The sequence below is a fragment of the Lynx canadensis genome, chromosome F2 (genome assembly GCF_007474595.2).
Source record: "Lynx canadensis isolate LIC74 chromosome F2, mLynCan4.pri.v2, whole genome shotgun sequence".
Classification (NCBI taxonomy): Eukaryota; Metazoa; Chordata; class Mammalia; order Carnivora; family Felidae; genus Lynx; species Lynx canadensis.
Window position 1 is genome coordinate 4984874 of NC_044320.2, and position 26345 is coordinate 5011218.

The 26345-nt window shown below is 51.0% G+C and overlaps 1 protein-coding gene across 1 annotated transcript in view; it reads left to right on the plus strand.

The window, feature by feature from the left end:
- Positions 1 to 21865, plus strand: part of FAM135B (family with sequence similarity 135 member B) — a 282653-nt gene extending 260788 nt beyond the window's left edge. The window contains 11 exon segments of the mRNA XM_030304415.1: positions 4240 to 5494; positions 5496 to 5588; positions 5590 to 6213; positions 8069 to 8160; positions 8163 to 8234; positions 12603 to 12694; positions 14663 to 14760; positions 16059 to 16210; positions 18450 to 18560; positions 19976 to 20089; positions 20728 to 21865. Coding sequence (XP_030160275.1) covers positions 4240 to 5494; positions 5496 to 5588; positions 5590 to 6213; positions 8069 to 8160; positions 8163 to 8234; positions 12603 to 12694; positions 14663 to 14760; positions 16059 to 16210; positions 18450 to 18560; positions 19976 to 20089; positions 20728 to 20933 — 2909 coding nt within the window. The 3' untranslated portion in view covers positions 20934 to 21865.
- Positions 21866 to 26345: the final 4480 nt, after the last annotated feature.

Below are 26345 nucleotides of genomic sequence, written 5' to 3' on the forward strand. Positions count from 1 at the left end.
ATAAAAGCCAACTGACATCTAGCGTCCACATCGTGTAGGACAGCCAGAAGGTAGGGGCTCTGGAGATGGCCAGCTACCCGGTGGTCAGACAAAGCTTATTCCAAGTCTCCCTTGACGCTGCGTGTGTAGGTGTGTGTGTATATGTATATGATCATTTTCGTTATAGTTTTGTCATGTAGCTACAGGCAAGTTGAACAGTTAGAGAAGAAATTTAAAATAAGCACCCACGATCAGACCCCCTGATGGTATCATTAGGCCTCATTGCAGCCGATCTTCCAGTCTGTTTTCCTGTACATGTTAAAACAGACACCCCAGCGGATGTAAATCTCAGTCCTGCAACATCTCCGTGCAATTGTCTTGCACAGAAATCAACCTCGGGCTGCAAGTCAACCTCAGGCTTTCTGGAGTTTCCCTGCTGGCCCTCACCCACTCTCCCCCGTGTCAGTGCCCTAGACTTAGATGTGGCTGGGGGTCGTCTTTCCAGGGTCATCTGCCCATGCAGTTTCCTCTAAGCTCTACATCTATTTTAGAACCAGCAGCTTCTGTAATGTGCTTGGGACATGGGACTTGGCGGAGTCTGGGCCACCAGCACTAAGGATCCCGTCTTCCCAGAAGGACCCCAAGGCAATTGCTCTCAGAGGGTTGGCTGAGGATTGGTTGGCTGTAGGATTTCTCTCTACAGACCTCTCACCTGCTCCTTCCCCTCCCGCCCCCACCCCCATTTCCCCACTCAAAACTTTTTCTGACCTTCTTTGTTCCTTCACAGTGTGCTCTGATGATTTAATCCCAGAGCAAAACCATTAGCAAATAAAGAACTATTTCCTTTTTCCTCCAGGGGTTGGTGACCTTAATGTAATTTGCAATGAGGCCATCACATTTGCATTTCATTGTTTTAGCTAGTGAAGAAAGGGACAGAAAAGAGTCCCGTTTCCATATGAAAATAGTAATATTTATTCATGGTTTGCTGTAATCCCATGGTAGATACCTACTGGGTACCAGGCACTCTGTATTGTCAGGATCCTTTTTCCCAGGTACCCGTCACTCCTAGGTCCCAAGGCAATTGAGCCATTTGCCTAAGGGCCTTAAAGGTTGGCCCCACTGCCTGAATTTGAATCTTTTCTCCAACCGTTGGTAACCATGTGAAACTGGGCAAAAAGAATTGTAATTTATTCCGCAGGCCTACTGTGAGCAGGGGAGAGATCCAGCCACAGAACACGCAAGAGTGATCGGCACAAAGGCAGTTAGGAATGCGTGTCAACTAATACCATGAGCTAGGATCTGACTACATCCATCCTCTTTGGATTAGATGTTCTGCTACTATTTTGTCGCACAGTTGTGGCATGAAACCAGTGCTGCTAATTTTGACAGCCCACCTCCTCACTGGGCTTTCTGTGTCCTGGCATACACTGTCTGTGATCAATCAGAGGCATCTTTCATTTTTGTTCAAAGAACCCATCAATCCTCCTGTCTTCCTCTAATCTAAAGACCAGACTCCTCGGGGCGCCTGGGTGGCGCAGTCGGTTAAGCGTCCGACTTCAGCCAGGTCACGATCTCGCGGTCCGGGAGTTCGAGCCCCGCGTCGGGCTCTGGGCTGATGGCTCAGAGCCTGGAGCCTGTTTCCGATTCTGTGTCTCCCTCTCTCTCTGCCCCTCCCCCGTTCATGCTCTGTCTCTCTCTGTCCCAAAAATAAATAAACGTTGAAAAAAAAAAAAAAAAAAAAATTAAAGACCAGACTCCTCATTCATACAGGGCATTCGAGTTCATCCATATCGTGGGTTCTCTCTACCTGTCCAACCTCATGCTCGCCCCACGTCCCTGTTCAGTCTATTCCATTCACACGGCATCTAACTGATGTCTGACCAGACTGTGCACCCCAGGCTTCTGGGTCTTTGCCCTTTGCTCTTCTCTGCACCCAGCACGACTCATTATCTCCTTCTCAGAAGAACCCAATTCATATTTTCCAAGGTCACAGCCCGCGTGGTTCAGGTAGAGCCAACCGTACTGTGCTGTGCTTCCCAATGTTTTGAAGATTCCTTGGAGACAGAGAGACTAGTTCATTATTATTACTGGTCCCCACCTCCCGTCCCCCTAACCCAGGGCCTCGTACAGGACTTTGTGCAGAGGCTCTGCCAATTATTATTCATGGATTCAGTCACTGACGTTGTGGTTTTTTCAAACCAATGTAAACAGCTCACAAGAGTAATCGCCTTTTTTCTGCTACATTTCTGTTCTGTTCTCAAGTCATTTTATGAACACAGCTCAGGGACTATGTGGCGGCCATGGTATTAGCTGTGGGCGAACAAATATATATAAACAAGCCCTTCTCTGCAGTGGGGACAGGAAGTGCACAGGTGGATCCCATTATACATGGTAGTCGTGGTGGTGGTGTTACAGCACATGTGTAGAGGGGATGTTGGGAGTTTGCCCAGAGAACGTCTAACTTGTGTTGGCCTTGGAAAAGCTCCCCTAGAGGAAGAGACATTTGCTCAGCCCCTCAAGATGCAAAGAACATATCGACCTGAGGAAGAGACCCATTCTTTCCTAGTCTTTGGTCTACTCTTTGACCCAGTCATAAATTTCACTCCAAGGTGTGAGCTGTTGATATGTTGTAAGTGTCTCCGTGATTCACTTCATAACCTCCTATAGTTGTTATATTCCTTTAACTTCTATGAAAACTGTATGAAGGATTTAAATGTTTTAAGTAAAATGAAAGCCTAAACCCTGTCTTCTTTTGTTTGCTGTATATGGGAAGTGAGTAACATATCAGATGGCTTTGTCGAGAGAGTGGTGGTTCAGACAGACATAGCAGGTACTTATTTTCTTTCATTTATGCTTTATTAGAAGGGAGAGAAAGAGAGATAGGGAGGAGGAGGGCGAGGGGAGAGAAGAGGGAGGTAGAGGGGGAAGTGGGGGGGCAGGGGGGAGGGAAGAGAAGAGACTGAGAGACAGGATGAGAGAGATAATAGTTTACCCTAGAGAAAAATAAGAAAAAGAAGGTGTGACCCCCACCATCCTACCGGGAAGATCAGAGTGACCTGGGAACCTCTGTGGTCTGAATGCCACGCGGGATAATTGCCCTGGGGACAGAGCTCAAGCTTGGAGGGTTTCCCTACAGAAGGCAGAGATCTGTCTTCCCCACATGTGCCATTTCCTATCGTAACTCTCCTGTGAGCTATGTCTGTGAGGCCTGCTGGTCACTATGAATCTGCCCATCCTAGAGTTGAGGCAAGTGAGCTCAGGTGGGAAAAAAAGGCTTATTTATTCTGTCGTCGTCCAAGGCCTCACAGCTGTGCCAGAGTCAGGATGAGAAGGCGGACCTTCCTGGATGCAAAGCTGTCTTTCTACACTGTCAATACTGTACAGAAGACAGGGAAGAGCTTTAATATTTAAAAGTGGTAATTGTCAAAACTGTTTTGATAAGTAAAAGGTAAATCATGAATAATGATATCTGACAGTTTTGCATTAGTGCACGGCGATTCTTACGCTGATTACCTGGTGTTCGGTTGAGTTACGCAGGTCAAGGGCACAGCCTCTGATAAGGCTGCCCCCGGGTCAGACCCAAGCTGGAGGGTTCCTGGGCCACCCGTGTTCCTGACCAGCTGGCTACCAATTCAGGGCTTCCTACCAACCCCTCAGGTTTGACGATTTGCTAGAACAATTCACAGAATTCAGGAAAGTGCTATGCTTACGGTTACAGTTTTAACCAAATAGAGGATCCAAATATAGACCAGCCAAAGAAGAGACCCATAGGGCAAGGTCTAGAAGGGTCCCAAACGCGAAGCTCCGGGTGCCCCCAGGACTGGTCATCCTGGCAAATCAATGTGTAGTGCCACCAGGAAAGCGTATTCAAGCCCCAGTGTCCACAGTCGTTGTTGGGGTTGGTTGAATCGTTGGCCACGTGATTGAACTACTCTCCTGGGAGATTGTCCTGGTGTTATCTGGCGACCAGTGGTTGGTCTTTCTCGCATGGCCAGTCCCCATCCTGACTCATTTCCTTAGCGTAAACTATTAAAGGGCTCATCTTGAGTCACCAGGCTAGCATACGCCTTCAGGGCCTGCCAGCCACAAATAACAAAGACCTTTCCATCACTTGGGAAATTCCACGAGTTCAGGGCTTGTCCGCCAGGAACCAGGAACAAAGCTCAGCCAAGGTTTTGATTATACCATCAGGCTTCTGGATAATCTGTGGACATAGATTCATAAACGACAAACATTCTTCTTTCTTTTTTCTTTTTGTAGGGCACAGTTTGAGTGTTTCCCCTAATTTTGATGTTCAAACAAGTCCCGCAATAATGAATCTGAAAGACAGAGAAGAGAGCCCTGTTGTAAATAGAAAATCACCTTTCAGGGAAGACCTTGTCTCGCCCGCCATGAAACCACCCCAGATGGACTCTGACGAGGAAGTTCTGAGGTGTCCAGAGGCAGATGACAGTGCAACTACACCAAAACACGCGGATGTGTGCTCCGAATCTCAGGTGTATCTGACAATCGGTGAGGTCCAGAACAAGGCGGGTTTGCCTGAAGATGAATGTTGGGCTGGCCCGAGGGCCGATGTTGGAACACGTCCCCTGGCAGATGAGGACCTGCCCAGAAGGAGGCCGGGTCCAGAGGATGGCCAGCCCCCGGTACTCACCTACATTGATGTGAAATCTAGCAATAAGGACCCGTGCGGCCCTGAACCCACGGTGGTCGTTAGTGCTCAGCACGAGAGTGGGCACTCCCGAGATAACTATGAACCCGCCAGAACTGTGCCGGGCAAGGAGGTATCAGGTACAAGTCGTCCACATGCCATCTCTTCAGAGAAAACAACGCTCCGTGAGTTAAGTCCTCTAGGAAAGGTTGCAGACCGAGAGGGCAAGGTGGTGCTGCTAAGCCTGAAGCTCATCCCCTCTGAGCCCTGCGATCCACTGAACTGTGCTTTGAGGGATCCCTTGGACGTTAGGGCTTCCCCAAAGGACCCTCCCTCAGAGGAGCAGGAGGAAGTGTCGGTGCTCTCTGGGGTCATCAAGAGATCTTCTTCCGTCGTCTCCGATTCAGGCATTGAGAGTGAGCCGAGCTCTGTCGCTTGGTCCGAGGCGCGAAGCAGGGCCCCGGAGTTACCCAGCGACCGGGAAGCCTTGCACCATCTGCTTCGAAGACACGGCCTGCACAGGAACTCCTTGGAGGGCGGACACACGGAGAGCAACACGAGTTTGCCGAGCGGGATCCAGGCGTCCCTCACCTCCATTAGCTCTTTGCCTTTTGAGGAGGAGGAACGGGAGTTGGCCCTCACCAAGTTGACCAAGTCCGTATCTGCACCCCAGATCAGTAGCCCGGAGGAGTCTGCTGGAGACACAGACGCCATGCAGCAAGGTGGACCTCTTGCTGAAAGTTGCACCGTGCCCGTCGAGACCATAGACTCCCCGGGATCCAGGACGCGGGACGCTGGGGCACAGGTGGTTTCAGGTGCCGACAACCAGCAGGGCCCCGGTTACATAGACATCCCCAAAGGTAAAGAGTCAGTCTGAGCCTCAAGGACCTTGCTGTCTTGATGGCAGGACGGAGAACCCTCCAGGTGTGGAAACCAAAGATCTTCATTTAAAAATACCGTATCATAGCCCTTGAAAACCCTGGGAATGGATCTTTCCCTAGAGTACTAAAGGAGACCCCAAAGGGCATGCCTGAGGACTTGAAACTGGAGAAAGGAGCTCGTTCCCACAGCAGCATCTCAGATGATGAGACTGTTGCCCACCGTACGGTGCCTGCGTTGAACTATACCGCAGTGGCTGACGCCGTCGACCTGGGCTCAGCAGGCAAACAGAGCAGCTCACCTTGTATCATGGATGATGCAGAGTTCAGCAAGGGAGCCAATGCTGTCCTGGAGGCTGGGCGTGAAGCGGGCACTGCGTGCCCCACCGTGACCCACTCCGTTCACTCCCAGGTCTTAGGAGACCAAGAGCCAAGGGCAGGCACTTCCGTTATGGTGTCCCACCTGCCCCCGGCAGAGACCTTCACCCTGGACAGCCTGAAAGCCGTGGAGGTCGTCAACCTGTCCGTGTCTTGCACTGCCACGTGTCTCCCTTTCTCGTCTGTACCCAAGGAGACCCCTGCCAGGGCCGGATTCGCTTCCAAACAGACCCCATTGCCCATCACTCACCAACCTTTGGGTTCCTTTGGAGTCGTTTCCACTCATTCCAGCAAGTTGGAGGAAGAAGTCAGTGAGAGGATGTTCAGGTGAGCTTGCTGACGGCTTACCCACCCCAGCCCAGATTTGGGTTTGCCCACATATTTCTCAATTCCATGCATCCGTCGAGATAGGAGTTAGTTCCCGACTTAGATAACGTAATATGCTTCTATCATACAAGTCCGAGAGTACAGGACAGTGTAAGTCAACACGCTCAGTAAGCCCATCTCTCAAATACAGCCACTGTGTAAGTTCTCTACACTTTTTTTCTACGTACATCCCTATATATTCTTCTTTTGCCAAAATTGGATAGTTCTATACAAACTCTAAGGTTTTTTTTCACTTTAATATATTGGGGACTTTTCTGTATTTACAGATTTATTTTTGCATTCTTTTTTAACGTTTTAAACAATATTGTCTAGGTATAGCTCGATTTATAACAAACTCCTTTAGAGATGGGCATTTAAGGTTTTATTCTTAGTTTTTATTATGAGAAACATTCTCTTACGACTGTCACCCTACCTCTATCTTTGCACATAGAGAGGGCAGTTCCTCAAGAGGCCTTGGGGAAATTTCATCAGATTTACCTCCTAAGCCCCCTTGTACAATTCCTACATTATCATCCCTTTTGCAATGCCAAAATCCATCCCTGCATCCTCTCATTGGGTTTGTATTCATAGTGATCCTCATCTATGAACTATACATTTGATTAAGTATATCGTGGAATCATTTGATTACTCTCCTACAAAATGATGGAGAGTTACCTATTAACGGTATCCACGAAAGAGATTGCACAGGCAGGTAAACTTGGATCCCCTTACTCATAAAGAACATTAAGTACCTATTACGCTCCTGTTGTCAGTTTAGCAAATAGAGAACAAGCAGTGCCCCAAGCCTGGTCGGGTTGTCCTGGCTGGCACCGTACTTCCAGCCTAACAGGGGAGACAGAAAGACGAGAGAAGTGAGAGAGGGCAGCTGGGTAGATGGGATGGTTCCCGTGTGTGCACAGCTGAGCCAGGAGAAGGACCCAATCTGGGTAGTGAGTGTGCATAGAGACGGTGGCTAGGGGAAACTTTAGACACGACTACAGAGCAAATACGAGACACATGGTGATGATGGTGGTGGTGATGACGGTGATGATGATGATGGTGATAAGTCTGGTAATAGGTCATTGTTTTTTTACTATTGAATCAGTCTGGAGGACTGTTCTAAGCATTTGCGTATATCGCTTAACATACAGAATAGTTTTATGAGTTAGATAATCGTGTCTTCTCCTTTTACAAATGAGGAAAGGAAATGCAGAGAGGTTACGTGGGTGGCCCACAGCTAGTAAATGTCAAAGCTGAGATTCTGACCTTAGCAGTCAGACTCCCAAGTCTGTGCTCTTAACCACCACCTCGTCCAAGAATCAGGCAAACCCGGTGGGAAGGCATCTCAGACAGGCCTGAATGCACAAAGACATAGGAGTAAGGAACTTAATTCACGCAGGGAAACATGAGCAGTGTGTTCCCTTTGGAGGCTGGGAGATGCTGCTGAGAGGCAGGTGGAGTCCAAGCCCTGGTAGCCTTGTGGGCCACTTTGGGAAAACTTTCCTTCTGGGGAGATCTTTTCAAGGATCGCATGGATCCCTAGAGCTGAACAGAATCTTAAAAGTCCCATTCCATGCAGAACCACATAGAAATCTGCAGAAACCAAGCCAGTAACGCTTTTCCCGGGACGCTTTCCTGGCTCCTTGTGGAGGAAAAGCTTCCCTTACCAGCCTCTCCCCGGGGCCTCATATCCTGCCTTTGCTGCTCGCAGACACTTCTTTGTACATGTGCATCATTTCCACTCCCCAGCTCAACTCATCTCCTGCTCAACACGGCACACACAGCGTGGCTTCTGATTAATTAGTGTATTCTCCAGTTTTTATCAGGCCAAAGAAAAATTTAAAAAAGAACTGAAGATTGCTGGATTTCTGTACAGTGACTTATCTGTACTAGCTTCTGATATACCGTATTCCCACCAGAGGAAGAGGAAGAAAATTTGGAAGATGGGATTCACCTGGTAGTCTGTGTCCATGGCCTAGATGGTGAGTCCCAAAAAGGTTTCCTCCGCAGAATTCTGTGCTATAAACCATTTATGATATTTATGAGTTAATTGAGTCAGGTACTTGTTCAACTGTGTCACCAGCAACCATGGAGTGGTGGCACGTTGGTCTAGGGAAATGACATGGCCTTGTGCCCAAAGATGAGATCTCTGACACAAAAATCCTTTAAGTAATGAAATACATAAAAAAGTGCAATAATGCAGTAATGGAATAATTAATGGAATGAAGGAAGGAAGAAATGAATAAGTAATGAATGGAACTAATGAACAAAAATAAAAAAAGGATGGATGGATGGATGGATGGATGGATGATGGATGGAATGAAATATTAATGGGATGCATGAGTAGTTAGAATGTGTGGATTAATGAGACCCATGAGTTCAATAGAAGGAGGGGAGAAATTCAGTGGATTCATTTTGAGGGGCTCAGGTTAGTGGCCCAAGCTATGCTGTTGCCTACTTTTATTCATTTCTCACTTATGGGCAACACCAGACACTGTATCAAATTCTGGGATTGCAGAGACCCAACATGGTTCCTGATCTTAAAAAGTTTCTTAACTTCGTGAGATTAGCCAATGTGGTCCAAGGGAAGAGAGAAGGGAGGGGGGAAAGGCTCCTCCCTACCCTGCCCCCTAAATGACCTCATCCCCAGTGTCAGGTCTCTTTAGGGTTTCTGAGGTTCAGTCCAAAGGCGCTGTGCTGTAAGATAACAGAACTTAACCAGCTCAGCCTGGACCAAAGGCAAGAACTTGCTCCTGCCCTCCCCTCCTGAATTTCAGCTTCTCCCTAACTGGCTGAAGAAAGTGATCAGATCAACTAGAGGTACGGGGTGGTCTGAGTTCTCCTCAAGCTCAAGTTTACATCATAATTGATCTGAAAGCTGGAATGTGGAACATGATTGGACATCCACTTTGTATGGACTCCGGTGCATAACTAGCGTCAGGCAAGAGAAAAGACTTCCCTGCGGCGACATAGGTGACGAGTGGCAAAACCTGTGGTCACAGTCTTCTGCTGACAATTTATTAGGGAGTGGTGGTGTGCTTTCCTTCAAGGACACACTTTCTTTATACTCTTAATTTTCAACCTGGGGGCTAATGCGTTTTTCTTGTCTGGCCATATGCCTTGGGTACCAGGACACTCAGTCTAATGGGTCTATTTGGTGAAGTGTCCAATAATCCAGTGGTGAACAATAGATTTTAGAGGAGGAGGAGGAGAAGGAGGAAGTGGAGGAGGAGGAAGAAGAGGGGGAGGGGAGGAGGGGGGAGGAAGCGGAGGGGGGAGGAGGGAGGAAGAGGAGGAAGATGAAGGGCGGAGAGGCAGCCGTAGCATTGGTTTATCATATCGACTCATCAGGGGCCAGACATCCTTCGAGATACTTGACACATATGAATGCCATTGATCATCACAACCGCCCTGCAGAGTAGGTGTTGTTATTGTCCCCTTATCACTGGGGAAACTGGTCAGGGGGAAGCTAAGTGACGTGTGTAAGTTCCCACAGTTAATGTGGTTGAGCCAGGTGGAAACCAGTGGAGCTGTGAGGCTCCAGAGCCCATGGTTTTGTTCTGCGTTATGCCAACAAGTTCATCTCTTCCCCTTGTCCAAACGTCGGTCCCCATCGCCGTTTAAGTTATCTTTACAGAGATCTTGTCAAGGGGCACCTGAGTGGCTCAGTTGGTTAAGCGTCCAACTCTTGATTTAGGCTCAGGTCGTGATCTCATGGTCCGTGGGCTCGAGCCCTGCATCTGGCTCTGCACTGACAGCATGGATCCTGCTTGGGATTCTCTCTCTGCCCCCCGCCCCCTCTCTCTCTGCCCCTCCTCTGCTTGTGCTCTCTCTCTCAAAATAAATAAATAGGAGTTTAAAAAGGATCTGGTCATGCCAGTCCATTACTGAAAACTTTTCTTTTGTAGCTGCTAGAAGATAAAACTCCTGTCTCAGCTCCTAGCATGAAAAGCCCTGTATGTTCCTACCCTCCCCGCCATCACCTCTGCCCTCTCCCTCCTGCGGTTGCATCAACTCCCTGCCTTTCCCAGGGATGTGTGCATCCCACCCACTGTGTCGGGTCACCCACGGCTCTCCCTCCAGTGAGCTGTCCCCACTCAGCGCTGACTTCAGCACTTCCCAAATCCCAGCCGTTCACATACCCTTCCCCAGTTTTACTCCACCCAGGTACCTTGTACTATGACTCAAACTTCATATTGCAATTGGCATGTTTTTGGAATGTATTTATTTTATAAAAGAAACGTCAGATGACTACCACAAATAAAATCCTGGAATCACTTGCCACCCAGGAGAGTAATGCTAAAAGTAATCACAGTGAAACGAAGATAATCTTACTGGAGCGGCCCCACCGTCAGAAGACGGTGCTTGAGGACTCACGCATCTGTCTCATAAAGTAAGAAGCTACTGAAGACAGACTTGATTTTAAGTGGGACTTCCGATCAGAAGGGCCGCAGACACAGTGACTCTCTCGCTCATCAGCACCAAGTGACACGGGAGCTACAGTCAGCTCAGCATCTTGTGGCACCTGCCCCTCTTATCTGATAGTGAATTAAAATAGAAAGACCCTCAATCTCTTCCTTAAAATGAGGAAGCTTGTCAGGCCAGAGGCTTTTGTTCTTTGTTTTGTTTTGTTTTGTTTGTTTTTTTTCCCACCAATGCCTGTTGGAGAAGGAGCAGAGAAGCTTCACCAATGTTTTGAACGATGTCAGGAACCTTGTGGTGACAAGTACAAGTACAGGCTTATCTACTGGGCAGAAGATCTTCAGAAAGACAAGTGATATCACACACAGGTTTTTTTATTTTATTTTATTTTTTAGTTTTGCTTTTTAGAAGGAGAGAGAGGGAGAGTGGGGCAGGGAGGGGGCGGGGGGGGGGGAGAGAGAGAGAGAGAGAGGGAGAGAACCTCAAGTAGGCTCCACGCCCAGTGCAGCATCCTACACGGGGCTCAGTTCCCACAACCCTGAGATCATGACCTGAGCTGAAATCCAGAGCCGGACGCTCAACCAGCTGGGCCACCCAGGGGCCCCACACGCGGGTTTCTTTCGAAGGTCACTTCTTCAGCTCCAGGTACATAGGTCCAGACTCTACAGGGTTGTACAGGACCCACTTGTTCAAATTCCACTTCCCGGGATATGTTTATATCAACAGAGAACCGAAGAAGTTGGTAAGAGTTATGAGTATTCATACAACTCTTCGTGATGTTCCCCAAAGCCCAAGATTTCTAGGCTCGTAAACACCCTCAGTGTAACACCTTGTCCGATCATATTTTCTGAGAATGTTTTGAGCTACAGCGAGTTCTCTCTCTCTCAGTGGCTGAAGGAGAGGGGACATTATCGTCCCTTACTTAGACTCCTCATGCTGAATATAAACACTTGCTACTCTTCTCTGTGAAGGCCATGTCCTGGAATGTCAGTAGGTAGCTTCAAATAAGAACAATGACGGGACCAAAGGGCCTAATTGTATTGTCAGAAATGAATAGGAAGAGGGGGACGCCTGGGTGGCTCATTAGGCTCAGATCTATCACTGATGGTTTACAAACTACTTGAAACTCTGGTTATATGGTAAAATAGGTCAGCTGTCTATCCACCGACCAGCTTCTAGCTTTCGACTCTGCAGGGACCCGTTGGAGGAATAGGTCAAAAATCCATTAAGATGAGTTGAGCGCCATAGTCTTCCTGAAATGTACGCCCAAGAATACTTGATACGAAGCTTAGTCTGTTCTATTAGATGCATTCTCCACGTGATTTTTACGTCGGGTGCTACAGATGCCCCAGATTCCAAGCTGTCATTCCCTGTCCCGGTGGTCACTGGGGACCAGACGGAGTCCACGAAGCTGGCACTTGCATGACTCCTGTTCCCAAGGACGATTGACGTTTTGTTGCAGATAGACTATGCCCCCACTGGCCGGGTCTGGGGGACTTGCTGGCTGTAAGTGGCCAGAACTAGACTTTTGTATTAAGCAGGGAACTTGAAGGAGGGACATGTAGATGTCATATCGTGTCCCATCAGCCAGCAAGTGGCACCCCTTGCCGTGAACAGAAGTGTCTGTAGAGGAGGAGGAGTGAGTGTATCTGTGGACTATTCTGTGTGGGAATGTTCATGAGTCACACGGTCATGGATCAGGGAGTAATTCCCCTGAGGTAGGACTACTAGAAAGGCTGTGACCTTGTGTTGGGGGTGGGGGGAAAGCACAGGACCTCTAGGTGGACTTGTTTTAGCTGTTTTTATTATCTGCTTCATGAACAAACGGGACCTGGGGGGATCGGAGAAGAGGGGGAGCTGAATCCCTTGTGTGTCAGTTTTGATATGAGTAACCGTGGGTCTGGGGTGGGGGTGTCTCTCGTTTTTAGGGAACAGTGCCGACCTCCGCCTGGTGAAGACTTTCATAGAGCTGGGACTTCCAGAAGGAAAGCTGGACTTCCTAATGTCTGAGAAGAATCAGGTATGACCAAAACAATAAAAAACAAAAACAAAACAAAACAAAAAAAACCCACATCAGAACTAAAAGAATCCCTCAATCATGTCCTATATGAAACCCCTAAAGTCACCCTGGTTGTTCAAGGACGCTCAGCTAGAAGGGGGGCCTGCCAGAGAGCACCGGTCAGCACTCAGATGGGTTGGGAAGAAATGAGTCATTGTTTCCTTTTGGAGGGTGCAGAAATAGTACGGAGTGAAAAGATGTCCGTCAGGTGCCTGGGGCCTTTGGCCTCTGAGCTGTCACCCACGGAGCATAAATGATGGGAGTGTCCCTGCGTCTCTACCGGGTGAAAGGGGCTGTCACAGGCGTAATTCAGCCCCTGTGATGCAGCCCTCATGGCAGAGGGTTTTAACCAGGGTACCCTGGGGACCATTGGACTGGATCTAACAGAAGTCATGAATTGGTGTGTGTCGGGGTGGGGGGTGGTCACTCAGGAATGATTATATTCCGTGACCTGTTGTCATTATTTCTTGAAAGTTTAAACGTCATGAGCAAGTGGATTTCCAGTACATCCCTTTAAAAGCACCCTGGTCAAGGGTGCTTGGGCGGCTCAGTCGGTTAAGCCTCCGACTCTTGATTTCGTCTCAGGCCATGATCTCACGGTTCGTGAGTTCGAGCCCCGTGTCGGGCTCTGCACTGACAGTGTGGAGCCTGCTTGGGGTTCTTTCTCTCTCTCCCTCTCTCCCTGCCCCTCCCCTTCTCTCTGTCTCTCTCAAAATAAAGTTAAAAAAAAAAGCTTAAAAAATAAGCGAATGAAAGCACTCTAGTTGCTATCAGTTTTTAAACCTACTCTGTCCTCCAGAACATTTCTCATCAAAGTCTGCTCCGCCCTTGTAATTGCTACCATGTATTCAATAACCCCTGTTAACAGTACACAGCTGAGGAAACAGGGCCTGGAAGGCTGGGGGGTCTCGAACATAGCGGCCTCTGTCTTAACTGTGATGCGAATAGTTTACCGAATCCTTACGCTGCGGCTAAGGAGCAGGCTTCATGGTCCGCCTTCAGGACTTGGAGGAGACAGGTTTGCACTGGGGAAGAACCGTCCCGGGCACAGGTCCTGTAAGCAGGAGAGCTGGCCTGCAGACGTGGTTCTGTCCCCCTGTGACACTGAGACATTGACCAGAGCGTTTCATCCCTCCAGAGCCTCAAGGACCATTGAATGGCAGGTGGCAGTGAGCCAAAGGCCTTCTCTCCACTCCTCTTCTTCCCCACCCTGGTGAATACTCGTAAGACCTGTTGTTCACCTCTGGAGCTGGTGCCCCGTGCAGGTGCAGGGAGCCCATGACACTGGCCGACAGTTCCACTAGTGAGAAATGGTTTTCATGTTGGCCCCGTATCTCCCTCCCCGGGGTTCCCATCTGTTTCTGAAAGTTCACCTTTGAAGTTAATAAACCAACCTAGCCTGTCTTCCCCATGCCCGCCCTTGAAGGTTTTCAAAGACACAGATGACGTTTCTCCTCTTCCTTTGATGCCCGTGTCCTCTGACAATCCGTGTGGAGTCACTGATGGCTTTGGATCCTTCCCTGGACGTGGCCTGGGAGTGCGGTCTCGAGGCTGAGCTGGGGAGAGGGCAGGGTTTTGGGGCCAGGCAGGCTTGGGTGCGAGTCCTGGTGGCACGGGGCTCACCCTCGGAGCCCGTCTCCTCGCGGTGCAGTGGGGCCAGCAGTCAGTGGGCACGTGCAGTGCCTGGCACGCGACGTGGCGGTAGGAGCTGCCTGGTCCATCCATCCTGCTTCTCCCGTTCGTTTCCAGCCACCCTCCTGACTGAGGGTTCTCCAGCGTCCGAGTGTCCTCCTTAGAGCCCCGGGCTGTGAGCCCCTTTCCTTGGTGCTGAACCCCCCGCCCCCTGTGATCCCAGCACAGTTCCCAGAACGTGCCGCCGTGCCCCAGGGAAGACCCCGCCCGACAGCCGTCCCCTCTCTCCTCTTCCAGGTGGACACGTTTGCAGACTTTGATACCATGACAGATCGCTTGTTGGATGAGATCATTCAGCACATCCAGCTGTACAACCTCTCCATATCCCGAATTAGGTAAAAGGAAGCCACAGGGAGTTAATGCCGGGGGAAGAGGGGTGACCTTCCTGGATGTTGGCCGCATACAGCTTCAGCGTACTGCCTTCCGTCCGCCACCGTGACAGGCTAACTTGTGACTTACTGGGTAGACGACTCCCAGAGCGGAAGCGAGTGGGGGAGGAGGAACGTTGGGTAGCTCAGTAGGAAGGGACTGGGCTCCAACAAAAATCCCTCGGTTTGAACCGGTATTCTTCTAACACTCACACGTCCGAGTACCGACTGGGCCATGCAGACTCTTGCAAGCTTCCCAAATCTCGGAGCCTCTGGTTCCCCACCCGCCAGGCGGGACCAGCCCCGGCGTCCTGTGGCACCTAGCGGAACACATCACTGCCTGGTGAGAGGTTTCCGTCTGCACTCGTTCCCTCCTTCCGCTGTGGCAGTTAGCTTGGCTGAAATGTTTCGCGATTCAAGTGGCAGTAAATGGCTTGTGTCTTTGTGCGTTTGCCATTTGTGGACACGGTGGGCTGTCCTTCCACGGGCATTAGCCCGCTGAGGCCTCAGAGACAAAGTGTCCCTTCTATATCTCACCATGAGGAGTCAGAGGCCCGTAGAGATGAGGTGAAAGTCACAGGCCACCAGCGAGGGAAAGCAATCTCGTAGACTCCCATACATTTCCGTATGTGGCCTGTTTTACACTCATCATGAGCAGAAGTGGGGCTGCATACCTCTCGTGTGCTAGGGTTTCGATCGACCGGCCCTCAATTGGATGATGACGGTGTGTTGGGTCCACAGATGTGTGAGTGGCCGTGTGACTGGAGCCGAGCGTGTAGGAGGGTCTCAGACGGCATGAGCCGACAGCGGGCGACTCAATAAGTGTGAAATGACAGTGAGAAATGAGTACATTGCAGAGGCCGTCGGAAGTCAGGTCGTGAAGGGCCCCATAAGCCAGGCCAAGGAAATGGGGTTTCGCCCTGTGAACGAGCAGGATGGTTCAGTGCCCAGTGTGTATTTCAGAAAGCACCCCCGGGTGGCTGGGGAGGAGACACAGGGGGGCACACAGGGATGCTGCAATAACGTAGAGCCCGGCCACACGCCCGCACTTCCGGCCACACTGGGCAACAGCGGCCTCGCTCCCAAGGCCTCCGTCTCAGGCGAACTGTGGCCAGAATCTGGAAACCCCGAGGATGGGCTAGCAGCCCCATTCTCTTTGCCCGTTCCCCGAATCGGGGTGGGGGAGGGAGGCGGACCCCGTGGTGCCGCCTGCCCAGCCGCTGGCCTCCTGAGGCCACGCTCACGCGCCATTTCTGTCCTAACAGCTTCATTGGCCACTCCCTTGGCAACATCATCATCCGGTCGGTCCTAACGCGGCCCCGGTTCCGGTATTACCTCAACAAACTGCACACATTCCTGTCGCTGTCCGGGCCTCACCTGGGGACCCTGTACAACAACAGCACGCTGGTTAGTACAGGTAAGACTCGCCCAAGCCCCGTCACCCCCCCCCCCGCTATCCATTCGGAGCAGTGGGAAGATGAAAACAGAAGCCGATGTTCTCCTCGATGGAATCTGGTGGCTTCGGAGCCTCTTCAGACACGGGATGCCGAGCAAAGGCTTTGGCCTCGGACAGAGGGCCTCTCGTTTGTGAGTCGCGTGAGCTCAGACTAGATGTGCCCCAGGATCTCATCTGTGAACAGAAGCGTGATGCCCCTGGGTCGTGGCTGGAAGAGACTGAGGCACAGAAGTGTGGAGGGGGCAGGGGGCCTGGGGCTGCTCGGGCTGTGGTGACACATCCTCACAGACCAGGTGGCTTGTAAACGACAGATGTATGCCTCACAGTCTGGAGGCTGCAAGTCCAAAACCAAGAAGCAGGCAGATTCAGGGCCCAGGGAGGCCCCACTTCCTGCCTCACAGGTGGCACCTTCTTTCAGCCTTCAGCGTGACGACTCTGGCCAAGACATTTTCATCTCTCTGCTACTCAGTTTCCTTCCTTTTTTTTTTTAATGTTTATTTATTTTTGAGAGAGGGAGAAAGAGAAAGAAAGTGCACGTGAACGGTGGAGAGGCAGAGAGAGAGGGGGACACAGAATCCAGAGCAGACTCCAGGCTCTGAGCTGTCAGCACAGAGCCCGACACGGGGCTCGAACTCACAAGCTGTGAGATCGTGACCTGAGCCGAAGTCGGACACTTCGCCGACTGAGCCACCCAGGTGCCCCATCCTTACTTTTTAAAATGGGGCTGTGTATGTGTGTCTGTTGTGTGTCTGTATGGATGCATTTGAGACATGGATACGTTTATGATGTGACTGTGTATGTTGTGTACCTTTGCATGTCTGTAAACATGTGTATCATCTCTCTTTGTGCAGTGGTGTGTGTGTGTGCGCGTGCGCGCGCGTGAGAATTGTTGAGGATTAAGCAGAAGGAAAGAAGAAGCTTGCTGACACACACACGCATCACCCGTAGCCAGATTCTCTTCTTCTCGCTGGCACGGCCCGCAGCTTTGAGGCTCCCACAATTTCCTCTGTCCTGTCGGGTTGGGGACACCACGGAGGGTAAAGAAGCAAGGTTCAATGAATCTTGGACAATGAGCAGACTTTCCAAGGTAGTGAGCGGTGGGACACGTTTTCTGGTGCAGAAGAAATAGTGTGTGTAATAGCATAGAAGCATGGTGTAATCAGCAAACAACAGAAACGCAGGGTGACCGAGAGGGGCAGAAGATGACAGTGGTGCTCTCAGCAAAAGCCCAAAAGGGCCCCGAGGGATGTGATGGGGGTGGACTGCCCAGCAGATCGCACGGATGCTCCCCAGGGGCCGGTGACTGTTGGAGCCCAAGGAAGGCATCGGGTCTCGCTTAGCAGCTAGTTTATTAAATCACGCTCTTGACAAAGACTTCAGTGGTCCCCGATCGCCCCAATCCATTAGGTGGCACCTTGGGCCACCCCGAGGTTCTTTGCGCCCTGCCCAGCCCCCAGCCCCCTGCCACTGCTCCCCTGACCTTGCCTGACCCTCAGGGCAGACTGGGCTGCTGACCTTCCTCACCGATGGGGCAGATCGGTTGTCTGCCTTTCCGTTATTTTAAGGGCATTGCTGGAAATGATCATGACAAATGGAAGACGGCTCCTTGGCCGTTCTCTCTGTCCTCACAAACGGGGAAGCCATCTTTGGGTAGAAACAAGTGGTTTGAACCACATTTCACTTTTTTCACAATTATAATCTTGCAGTGTTCCAAAAAGAACCGCATTGTATTCATTCCCTTGCGTTTGTATGAAACTCACTTTTGTCGTGGTGATGTCATAGTCCCCATCAGCGTTGGTGCCCCCATCACCAAGGTCAGGGATAGACTCTGACATGGAAGCCTGCTTTCAGTTTGTCTGTGTGCTACGTGGATCTGTAAGGACCATTCCTACCTACAGCTCTGCGTTTGGGATTATTTCCTTTGGCTAGATTTATGGGAGGAGGTCAAATGGGCCGAAGGGTATGGAAGTGTCAGGACTCCTAACGCCGATCGCCGTATCATTTGATTTTATAACCCCGCCATGGGTACCTGAGAAAAATTTACCCCAACTTCCCAAGAATTTGCCAAAGTGCTCCTTCCCTCTTATTTTAAAATTCACTAAAAACCACAGTTTCACGTTAACCCCTCCCCAATTATTATTATTTGCTCTCTTTATGTTCTTTCTTTCGTTTTTCTTTTCTTGCGTTTTTGTCTTTCTAGGCTTGTGGCTCATGCAGAAATTAAAGAAATCCGGGTCCCTTCTGCAGCTGACCTTCAGGGATAATGCTGATCTACGCAAATGTTTCCTCTACCAACTCAGCCAGAAAACAGGTGAGGGCCTTCCTCCACAGCACGTGGCTGTGGTCGCGAGTGGGAGCTGGGGGTCCAGCCGTGAGACCCCAGATCACTTCACCACGGCGCCAGCATGCTCAGGGAAGGGTGCAGCCAGGAGGCCCAGCACACACAGCCTCTTCAGCTCACGGGGAGCCCGACAGCGACTCACAAACCCAGCTGCCCCCGAGGAAGGGCACCAAAGACCAGCCGAGGTGTGCGTAGGGGTCCTCTCGGCACACAGAAGCTGTGGCTGCTACTTCCTGCCAAGCCGTCTGTGCCCCAGTCACAAGCCCTGGGTCTGCTCCTTCCCAGGTCGGGATCCCCCCCACGGAAAGGGCACATAAGCACTGTCCGTTCGGGTGGGCGGTGCAGGGGAGACAGGAGTCTGTCCCAGGCGGGGCTGAAGTCACACCTTCGCCCCCAGTGGACTAGGAGATGCACAGAGGTGTTGAAGTCCCCGTCTGTGCTGTGGGGAATGAGCGGAGAGCAGCAGTGGTCTGTGTGTCCAGGGAGGGAGCAGAGAGGTGACCGGGTGGCCTGCTCAGTCCTGCCGGGCAGGCCAGCCTGGCGCGGCCTCGGTCCCGTGTCCCCCTCCCCGTGGCCCCTGCTGACGTGTCTGCACCTGTCTGAATGTGAGTCCGGCGTGGCTGCCGCCTGGTGTGGGTCCCCGGGCAAGTCCTGTCCACCGCGTGTCTGTGCCGCGCCGAGCCTTCCGGACTCCCCCCGGCCCTGGGGGGCAAGGAGGGCAGAGGGGAAGCTGGACGACGGTGTGGTCGGCACAGAGAGCTCGGGAGCTGGGCTGACCCTGCAGAGCTGTCCTGAGGTGGGGCACGCGGCCGGTCCTTACGGTCCTGCCCTGTATCCGCCAGCCACTGAGGCAGGCTGGCCCCCAGAGGGTGGTCTTGGGATGTGACCTGGGATGAGAGGTCCCACCGTGCTGGAGGGGCACTGGGCTGAGGGCCTGGGGGGCACACCGCGGTGTCTGCTGGCCCGTGCTGGGGTCTGAGGACGAAGGGACACGCTGTGCCGTTCGGCCCCCCTGTCCCAGCGCCGGAGACCGGCTGCAGGCAGGGAGGCGCGTTCAGAGGCCGTCTTCCTCCTGCGGGTGACGGGATGAGCCCCGCAGGTTGGGGCTGTCCCCGTTGAGAAGGTGGAGTCGACACTGGCTTTCTTCCTCACGCACTCAGTGCCGCTGCCCAGAGAGGTTCCCTTGTCACCTGCCTGCAGCTCCCCTTCCCCCCCTTGAGAGCAGCTCTCTCCGTGCGTCCCTTCAGCATCTGCTAATGGGACAGCAGTGCCACAGCCAGCTGCTCTTCCCTCTTCCCCTCTCCCGGGGCAAGTTCACAGAGTGTGTGCGAACCAGGAGGGCAGGGGGAGCCGCCTGGTGAAAGGCACCCTCCCGGCTCCTTCAGGTCTGCAGTATTTTAAAAATGTCGTGCTGGTAGCTTCTCCCCAAGATCGCTACGTGCCGTTTCATTCAGCCCGGATCGAGATGTGCAAAACTGCCCTCAAAGACAGACACACGGGTAAGCCACATGTAATGTTTTTTTTAACCAACTTTCTGATTGATTGTTTTTTTTTATATGGATTTTGTTTTTTCTTTTTTTTAATTTTTTTTTTCAATGTTTATTTATTTTTGGGACAGGGAGAGACAGAGCATGAACGGGGGAGGGGCAGAGAGAGAGGGAGACACAGAATCGGAAGCAGGCTCCAGGCTCTGAGCCATCAGCCCAGAGCCCGACGCGGGGCTCGAACTCACGGACCGTGAGATCGTGACCTGGCTGAAGTCGGACGCTTAACCGACTGCGCCACCCAGGCGCCCCATGGATTTTGTTTTTTCTAAAAGAGAGAGGGCACAAGTTAGTGAGGGGCAGAGACAGAGAGAGAGAGAGAGAGAAGAGAGAGAGAAGTGGGTCTCGAACTCACAAACCGTGAGATCATGACCTGAGCTGCAGTCAGATGCTGAACTGACTGAGCCACCCAGGCGCCCCCCTCCCCCGGCTTTCTGATGTAAAAAGCCCAAGTAAATTCGTGAAATCGACAGCGCCTTTGGGCACTGGGATGTCCCCCCTCCTGGGATGGGGACCCAGCAGGCCCAGTGTTTTTCTCCAGATCCCGCTGGCCGGTTCTGCCCTGACTTCACCTCCTTCTCCCCTCCTCCCAGGGCCCGTGTACGCGGAGATGATCAATAACCTTCTGCGCCCTCTGGTTGAGGCCAAGGACTGCACTTTGATCCGACACAACGTGTTCCACGCCTTGCCCAACACTGCCAACGCCCTGATTGGCCGCGCCGCCCACATCGCCGTGCTGGACTCAGAGCTCTTCCTGGAGAAGTTCTTCCTGGTGGCAGGGCTCAAATACTTCAAGTAGTAGGGGGCGGGGGCCTTGCCGGAAGCCTGGCGATCCGCGAGAGCTTTAGCTGAGACGTCCTTGTACAGCCCGCTGCCACTCCAGGAAGAGCTCGGAGAGGAAGGCACCGAGGCAAGGAGGGTGGGGTGGGACCGGCCATTCGAGGTGCTTCCATTTTGGAGATGTGGGAAAGCTGAACCAGTACAGTAACGCAGAAGACAAGACTTTGCCCGAACCTGTCTAGCCACCTGGAGTCTCCTTCAAGATATGGAGGGAAACTATGACAAAATAAAGCAACAGAATACTTGGGAGTTGGCGAGCCCACCTTTTTATCCACCACCGGCTCCCAGAGAGATCGTTCTTGATTTACTAGGTTTGTCCGGTATGTTTCTAGCTCATAGCTTTATCATTCTGATTCAATTAAGTGCATACAAGCATTTCAGAACTCAGGTTAATCTCTGTGCAGAAGTGGAACATATTTGTGTACATATAATCCTCGATAGATTCACATGTGCCACTCGTTCGAGACAGTGCGATGCCCACGCGATCATTCTCTCCTCATGTTTTCTCAACAAGGGGCAAAGGAATGCTTTATAAACTCCAATTCTGTTTCGTTAGCAGCAGTGGGTTGGGTGATGCAAGGTATGGGCGGGGGTAACGGTGATGCTCTGATGCAGGTTTGTTACGAAGAGAAGTAACTAGAGGCGACGAGGTGAACTCATTGCTTCACCTGCTTCTCCAGACTGTCTATGCAGAGCCCTGGCCCACAGGTTACTTCTGTGATTGCTTAAATCTCTGTCTGTAGTCAGGAAAATGGACTTAGGGTAAATCTAAGGGGTAAAGCGGAAGGGGGAGCTGGGATTAATGCACATGTGTCAGGCTTCTGCTGATACGCCTCCAAAGAAATGCTATGTTAGCATTTGATGCAACTGCAAAAAAAAAAAAAAAAAAAATACAAATAAAACCATTACCATGGCCAGCCGCTGCTTCTCTCCGTGGAAGGAGAAACATCTAAACGGAGGAGTGCTGGATTACAAACCTCAGGGGAGCTCTAAGAAGGTGCTGGTTATCTTTCCATAGAAATGTCTTCTTGCCTTAGGAAAATAAAGGGCTAGGAGAGGTCACCATTGATAAAAACCAGTGGACGACAGGGACAACAGTGAGATCAGAGAGGAGGACAACAGCCAGATTGCGGACCCAGCTTAAATAGTTAGTGGCAAATGACTTAAGGGAAGTTTTGAAAATCACCGGGATGTTTGATATGGTCTCATAGACTGTGTAGACTCTTGGCCTAAGGAAGGCCAGGGAATCACCTAGTTGTACTAAAGGAGCACGGGGACCAGGACAGTAGGGATGATTAACACAGAGACCCATCTTCAGGAGACAGAGGCTCCTGTTTCTGCAAAATCCCCTTCTAAAGTGCGGAAAATCACCTGCGACCAGATTCCCGGTCCCAGCACCTGGACCGTGACCTTAGGTCACCAGTGCCATGGTCATAAAACCAAGCAAATCTTGGCTCATCTGAGAATTTTAGTCCTCACATATTAACAGTGCGACTTTACAAAACAAATGCAGACCAACGAGAAACCAATGCAGGTGGGCAACTTTGCAGGATCGTAGACTCCTGGGTTCCTTGTAAAAGGAGAAGGCGGGTGGGGGGGTGGAGTTGAATGAGCCACAAAGGCAGACTTTCACACAACGGAGTTAGGGCTTCTCTGTGGGTCTTCTGCGAACTTTCTCTGTGTCCTAGGCTTAACCCGTATGGGATCAGTAAGTCCTGAGGGTCATTTTCCAAGTTCCCGATGTACATAGCCCCTGATTACTCACGAATGGCGCCGACCCGGTGTATAACCCAGGAGGAATCCGTTCCCGCAGTGGAGCCCACGATGTGGTGTTTTCTGGTCTAGACGAGTGTTCCTGGTCAGTGCAGGACTGTATGTTTGTAGCAACTTCCCCTTTTTGGCCAAATGCAGAGCCCCTCCGATGAGAGCATTTCATTTTGTGTTTCCGACACCCATCAGCAAAGCTTGTCACTCCCTGGTCATTTGCAGACCGTGTAGCCAGTGGTTATGGAGCCAGGGGGAATCTGATGACCATCGTCTTTTCCAATAACCAGATGCCATTTTTAACTTCAATATGCTGTCTGGACACGGTAAGAACTAATGGCAATAAACGTCCAGCTGCATGGTGCACCCCTCTTTTACAGGGGTGATCTCCTGTCTTTGTAAACCCTCTCTGGCCTCTGAGCATCTATTATATTGTGTAGAAATCACATCTCTATATTGTAAATAAGAGCGTCCAGTGTTGTGCGTCATGCCTCATTTGAAAGGCTTTTTATGTCTCTTTCTATTGAAGTATAGATATCTAATATACATATATATACACATATAATATATATATATATATAAAATGTAAAACAGGGACATTATATTATTTATTATAAAAATTATAAACAAAATGCCTGCCAAGATAATGGTCTAGTATGTTTTCATTCTCAGCGTATATTTTTTTGTTTTTACGATTTGTTAAGTCTCTCAGAAGTAGTTAGAAATAAACATCGCTACTATTGAGATCAACTGGAATTGGTTGTTCACAAGCCAAATACACCCGAGAAGCAGGCGTGAACCTAGCGTCACCCGGGGGCAGGACTAATGCCTCAATGGCAGGTTGAAAGCTCTGGAGAAGGTGAGCCCCAGGGAGAAGAGGGGGAGAGGATGGGCTCCTGCTGGTGACCGCGCTCCGCAGGTGGGTGCAGGGGGACTTCCGGCCAAGGCAGATTCGAGCAGAGATAGAAGGCACAGTCCCCGCCCTCCAAGAACACAGCCTTGTTATGAAAACCGGATAGCTTGAAGGTGAGGCACGGGCAGATGCAAGGCAGTGCTGGAGGGCCGGTCTTCGTGGCCTGGAAAAGGCTGTGAGTGAGATATATGCTCGGCACAGCTGGTCACCGCCAAGGGCACTCATTCACCAATTCATTCATTCATTCATTCATTCACTCATTCATCATTTCATTCATCATTCATTCATTCATTCATTCAGCAAGTGTGTCTTGAGGGCCTGCTGTGCTAGGAGGTCCAGGTAAGACTGAGCAGCTCGTAGTCTGCTCAGATGGGAAGGTGACGTAGGTCGGCACCCCCCGGGGGTAGGGATCAGAATGTGCTCAGAGGAGAGATACGCAGCCCACACTGGGGGTGCGTGGGGTCAGGAACAGCCTCGTGCAAGGTAGGATTTCGAAGGCCAGACACAGGGCTGAGTAAGGCTTGGCCTGGGGAAGGTGGGTTGCAGGGAACCCCCCGCGCAGGGAACGGAATGACCGAAAGGCTCGAGGAGAGAGGGCCAGGACCTTCGGCACACTGGACGGGCTTATGGAGACTGTGTCCAGGTCCCAGAGTGACAGAGCAGGGGCGTGAGAGGTCAGCCACCACGCCAGGCTCTTCTTCAGGAGGAAATTTTTGCTGTTGACACTAGTAGGAGAGTTTCAGAGGCGGGGCCTCTGTCAACCCTGTGTTCATGTCCTTCCCCTGGGTTAACTCCTAGGACAGACCCAACCCTCTGTCTTACGGGACACCCAGGGCCACGTCTGCTCCCCCCAGCTCACTTCCGAAGACAGTGGACGTGTCTTCCCGGCTTCTCGTGGAGAGAAAGCTGGAGGGAATGGCAGTTTGGTTAAACTATTGCAGTTATCATTATTGTTACTATTTTCTGCTTTTCTGTTTTTCTTTTCGTGCATGGAAACAATCAGGTGAGATTCCTGCACTGGTATTTGGGGTGACCACACTGATCACTCTTGATCATTTGATGTTTATTTTTTAAGTCTATTTATTTATTTTGAGAGAGACAGAGACAGCACAAGCGGGGCGGTGGGGGGCAGGGAGAGAGGGAAAGAGAGAATCTCAAGCAGGCTCTGTGCTCTCAGCACAGAGCCCAACAGGGGCTTGAACTCCTGCAACCTCGAGATCATGATCTAAGCCCAAACCAAGAGTCAGATGCTCAACCGACTGAGCCACCGGGCGCCCCGATCATATGATGTTTATGTGGGCGGGGAGCGTACGGAGCCCTTCGTTGACAACTGCACAATCTGCAGCCCCACCAGGTTGAGGTAACTTGCCCAGAGCTACAGCCCCTCATTCGGTCGTGGATTTCCTAACAGCTGCCCACGAACCAGGCATGGGTCACAAAGCACAAGGAAACAAAAGCGAAGCAGCCCCTCCTGATGGAGTGTGCGTGAGGGGGAGGGTGGAATGCAGAAAGCCACAGGCATGGTGAGGTGGCAAAGGCCAGTTCGGAAGGAGCCCATGGGGCTGGGGGTGGTGGTGGTGGTGCGCCAACACAGTATGTGAAAGGGAAGGAACAAACTAGAAAATAGCGTGTGATCCAGGTTTTTCCGTGAAGACCGAAAACATTGAAAAGGGCTAGGACGTGACCAAGTATCAGTGAGCCCTCACTTATGCGAGATGATGGCATCCCTCCAAGTCATGCCCATTGAACTGAAAGTCTGCTCTTGGGACGCCGTTTGTTTGGGTTTCATAGAGTATATTTCTGAGCATCGGCGATAACCGGGGCTGCTGTGTACCGTTGCACAGGTTGTGTAAAAACACATGGCAATGACACAGAGAGGGAGAGTTGTGCTTTCTTGTGTCGTTCTTGCGAGGTATCCATTCCAACACCCTTAGGGAGGACGTGTCCGTCTTTAACTGATGGAGCAAAGCAGCATATGCTAACACCTGCATCCGTGTTGTTGTTTTTTTTTTCATTTGCTTCCTCTTCCCGTGCCTTATTGCGTATTTTGTGCTGGGTACCGAATTGCAGCTATTAGCGTAAATCATCCTAAATAAACACTAAAAGGGTCTGGGGGGGATAATAAAATTTACTGTTTTATTTTTCACTGTTAGTTTTGAAATTAACGCCATGGGACCTCCACGTTGGAGGAGGAACAATGACTTTTTCCTCCAGGCTCTGTCTGATGGTTAGCATCCTCAGCTTTGCCCTTCCGGAATCCTCCGGATTGTGCACACAGGTCTCCATCCCCGTGTCACAAAGCAGGGATGGACTTCAGTGACGTTACAAGTCTTTCTGTGTCCCTTCCTCCTTTCCTTTTTCTTTGTTCTGTTACATTTTCGTTCCCTTTTTTGGGGGGGTGGGGGAGGGCTTTGTCCGTGGTACCTCAGCGTGATGCATAATGCTAGAGATGTCTCCAGAAAGCGCTATTAAAAAGCTAGCACAGCAAAGCCATTCCCTTCCCGCGTCTTTTCAGGTGAATGGGAATAATATGCTTTGCTTCACGGTGGGCTGAACTCTCTACACCAATTTTCATTTTAGGGAAAAGGGCCCCGGTGCCTTCTGTCCCACAAAGGACTGTCCCCGGTCTAGAGCTGGACTTCTGGACCAAATGTCAGTGTGTGGATGCTGCTGAGTGATGCTTCGTTAATGTCT